Source organism: Alligator mississippiensis, chromosome 7, assembly GCF_030867095.1.
Source record: "Alligator mississippiensis isolate rAllMis1 chromosome 7, rAllMis1, whole genome shotgun sequence".
Classification (NCBI taxonomy): Eukaryota; Metazoa; Chordata; order Crocodylia; family Alligatoridae; genus Alligator; species Alligator mississippiensis.
The window spans coordinates 27,954,697-27,958,938 of record NC_081830.1 but is presented as its reverse complement, the minus strand read 5'-3'; the positions used below and the strand labels follow the sequence as shown (position 1 = coordinate 27,958,938).

The window sequence follows — 4,242 nt, the reverse complement described above, 5'->3', positions numbered from 1 at the left end:
GGCACAGTCATCACACGAGAAAATGAAATTAAGACATGATCTATCACCATAAGCTCTTTCAAATGAAGACTTAATTCTGCTTTGTGTTGGCACAGAAGAACAATAGGAATCCTTGCAGAAAAGGACCTGGGGGTTACAGTGGATAGTAATTTGAATATGAGCCAGCAGCATGCCCTTCTGGCCAAGAAGGCTAACAGCATACCGAGAAGAGAAGTCTGAGAACAGATTTAATAGCAGCCTTCAACTACCTGAAGTGCAGTTTGAAAGAGGATGGAGCTGGACTGTTCTCAGTGGTGGCAGATGACAGAACAAGGAGCAATGGTCTCAAGTTGCAGCAATAGAAGTTTAGCTTAGATATTAGGAAAACTTTTCTCACCAAGTGGGAAGTAAACCACTGGAACAGGTTACCCAGAAAGGCTGTGGACTCTCCATCCATGGAAGTTTTTAAGGTCCAGCTAGACTAAGCCCTGCCTGGGATGATCTACTTGGGGATGGTCCTGCTTTGAGCAGGGGGTTGGACTAGACCCTTCCAATCCTCAGTGTCTATGATTCTTTGATTATGAGTGCTTTTTGCTCCTATCACAATACAAATGTCTCAAGGTTTCCAGCAATTTTTGGCACTCAGGGAGAGAGCTTTCATAGGGAACTACCCTAAGCAGGTTTTGCATCTCTGGAAATTAATCATAGATGGAAAATTCTGAAAAATCAAACAACAACTGTACCACCCCACCTCAGATAGTAGTACAGTAGTTCACTTTTCAAGCTAAAATTTTCAATTATTTTAGTATTTGATAGAAGCCTGCTCATATGTTGTCTACTGTTTTGATATAGTCTGGTCTTAGAGCTCTGATTACCAGAGCAGAATGTGTTTATGTTAGCATGTTACAGTACTTGTGATTTTTCCACCCCCTTCCTCCTTTTTTACAGCTCACAAAGTGTTGTCCAAATGGCAATGGAAAGACAAATCAATGTGACTGAATTTATTCTCCTTGGAATTTCCAATGACCCATGGCTCCAGATTTTCCTCTTTTTGGTGTTTTTAATCATTTACTTAGTTACCCTGTTGGGGAATATGGTGATTATTCTGGTAATCAGGATTGGTCCTGAGCTTCACAACCCCATGTACTTCTTCCTCTCCTGCCTGTCCTGCCTTGATATCTTCTATTCTTCTATAACCACCCCACAAATGCTCCAGAACTTGTTGTCCCAACAGAGAACCATTTTGGCTGTTGGCTGCTTTGCACAGACATTCCTGATTATGTTGTGCGGGTGTACCGAGGGTTTCATGCTCACAGTGATGGCTTATGACCGATGTGCTGCTATATGTGATCCACTATGTTATGCAAGCATTATGAGCAAACGAGTATGCCGACAGCTGGTGGGTGGTGCATGGACAATGAGTTTTTTGTATGCATTGATCAACACGCTGCTTCTGTTGAATGTGAATTTCTGTGGGCCCAAGGAAGTCAGCCACTTCATCTGTGAGCTCCCTTATTTGCTACCTTTGTCCTGTACTGAGACTTTGGCTAATGATGTGGTTCTCCTCACTTCTGTTGTGACATTTGGACTAATGTCCTTCCTTCCTATTGTGATCTCCTACATTCACATCATCTCCACCATCCTGAGGATACACTCTAGTGAGGGCAGGCGGAAAGCCTTCTCCACCTGCAGCTCCCACCTTACCATGGTGGGTTTGCTGTATGTGGCAGCCCTTGTCCAGTACATGAATTTCAGTGCTACCTCCTCTGTACTTCTAGATGAGCTATTCTCTATCCAGTACAGCATTTTAACCCCCATGTTAAACCCCATCATCTATAGTCTGAAAAATATGAAATTGCAAAAAGCTGTCATGAAAATACTTGTAAAGTTTAAGTTTCTCAAGTATGGCACTATACATGATCTTCACTAAGTACCTAATAATGTCATGTGAAAGAATGGAACATCAATATCCTGATTGTATATCATGGTTGGGAATATGCATGAATAGAGATGTGATTTGCTATTTCTTTAATTATATGTTGGAAAAGGGCCATTATCTAACTCTCCAGAGGAATGCAATAATGGGAGTCTTGTGGTCTCAGCTTTTATCTTCAAGCTTTTCAAATTTTTCCCACACAGATACATGCTTCAGGTAGAATTCTGTTGCCCTTTGTGAGTCTAAATAGCAACTTTGTGGTGATGTATATAACATGTATGTGCACATAGTGTTTCTCTTTCTCCTTCAGTGTGAACCCATAATTGTATAGGCAGTACTGAGTATTTGGTTTCTATGTGAACCCACTACAGGAACTTGGGCACCCCAGAACATCCTGGTTCTCCTCTTTCCCCTCTCCCATTACTTCTGTTCTGGGCCACAGACAGCCTCACCATCATCTCTGGGTCTCTGCTGGTCTCCACAAAGGAAGGAGAAACAAGGGGACTGAGGGGCAGTCACAGCAGGAGGCAGCAGTGGCAGATGACACAGCACTCCAGCTGGAGTTGGAGCACAAGCTCCAACTCGCACACTCATTTTAGGATGTGATAGTTGAGACAACCGCTAATACTCACCTCACCCAAACTCTGGTGCCTTGCAGCAAGGAAGATGCTTGCTCTTAACAAGGGGAACTCACATCTCAGTCTTGGAGGCCCCAACCCCTTCCCTCTCCCTTGGCCCTCTGGCCAGGCTGAAGGAGTTGCTGTGGGGCCTGTGTGCAGACTGGAGTTCTGGGCAGAGTTTGCCAAGGGAGAAGGACCCTGCACACCTCAAGGGGCTCCGTGTTTCATGCATCACCTGCCCTGTGGCACAGTCTTGGTAGCTGTGGACTCCAACATATGTGGAACATGCCAGGATTTCTACACATCCAGAGCAGCTGTGCTGTGACCAGCCCCTGTGATTTCTTGATGCTCCAGTGATTTTAGGTTTACATTTTGCTTGTGCCATGGATATACCATGAGAGGGCTGGCAGGAGTGATTTTTCCCTGGTTTATTGTTGCTCCTATCACCCATTATTGCTCAGGGTAGTGAAGCCTGTAGGATGGCTGCCCGTTTGCCACGTGCCGTCTCCACCTGGTTGTGAGGCTGCCCCAGGTAAATTACCCACATCACCTACAGCAGCCAAAGTGGTCGCCATCCCCTATGGATTATCGAGGTTTTAGGCCATGCCCACAAGCAAGATGATGGCTGATGTATGGCTCAGAGGCCCAAGGGGCAGGAGTAGGAGCCAGGAATGGTGAAGGGGCAACAGGTTCCTTGAAAGGGCCTGGGTATGAGGGTGTGGAGGGAGCAGGAGCAGACTGAGAACATGGAGGGGAAGGTGGAAGTGCTGGAGGTCAGCTCACCAGCCTCTGGGCAGTACTGGGATGGGAGTCCCCTTGGAACAGCATATGGGAGGACACGTGTCTGCCTAGGCTGGTGGGGCTTGGTGTGACAGACAGGTTTGTGGGAAGACAGGCATCTTTTGCCAGTGCCCTAGACATGGCTAGAAAGCACAGAACTGTACACAGCCATGGGTGACAAAAGTCCTGCTGTTTATTCCAGGTCTAGGCTGTTTGGCCATTTGATCCATGGCCCTGGACAGAGTTGTGAGGATGGCAACACTACCACTATGCAGCACAACAGTGGATACCGGTCATAGTTTTGCACATGCTGCATAGTCCTGGGTATGTCCCTGTTCACAGCCCCTGGAAACCTTTTCCTTCTCAGCCCTTTGTGATTTCTAGTCTGCACTTGGCTTGTGGAGCAGGAACCTGGTGGAGACATGAAATCGGCATGCAGAGATTCATAGATGTTAGGGTCGGAAGGGACCTCAGTAGATCATCGAGTCCGACCCCCTGCATAGGCAGGAAAGAGTGCTTGGTCTAGATGACCCCAGCTAGATGCATATCCAACCTCCTCTTGAAGACCCCTAGGGTAGGGGAGAGCACCACCTCCGTTGGGAGCCCGTTCCAGACCTTGGCCACTCTAACTGTGAAGAAGTTCTTCCTAATGTCCAGTCTAAATCTGCTCTCTGCTAGCTTGTGGCCATTATTTCTTATAACCCCCAGGGGCGCCTTGGTGAATGAAACCTCACCAATTCCCTTCTGTGCCCCCGTGATGAACTTACAGGCAGCCACAAGGTCGCCTCTCTTGCGGAGGCTGAAAAGGTTCAGGTTCTTTAGTCTCTTCTCATAGGGCGTGGCCTGCAGGCCCTTAACCATACGAGTGGCCCTTCTCTGGACCCTCTCCAGGTTATCCGCATCCCTCTTGAAGTGCGGTGCCCAGAA

General features: G+C 47.1%; 1 protein-coding gene across 1 annotated transcript; it reads left to right on the top strand.

The window, feature by feature from the left end:
- Positions 1–1,297: 1,297 nt before the first annotated feature.
- LOC102571735 (olfactory receptor 5V1-like) lies at positions 1,298–1,909 on the top strand. Its single transcript, XM_006271483.3, has one exon. The coding sequence runs from the start codon at positions 1,298–1,300 to the stop codon at positions 1,907–1,909; it is 612 nt and encodes a 203-aa protein (XP_006271545.3).
- The last annotated feature ends 2,333 nt before the right edge of the window (positions 1,910–4,242 follow it).

Coding starts and splice junctions, on each gene's coding strand:
- LOC102571735 (XM_006271483.3), top strand. CDS start 1,298: ATGGCTTATGACCGATGTGCTGCTATATGTGATCCACTATGTTATGCA.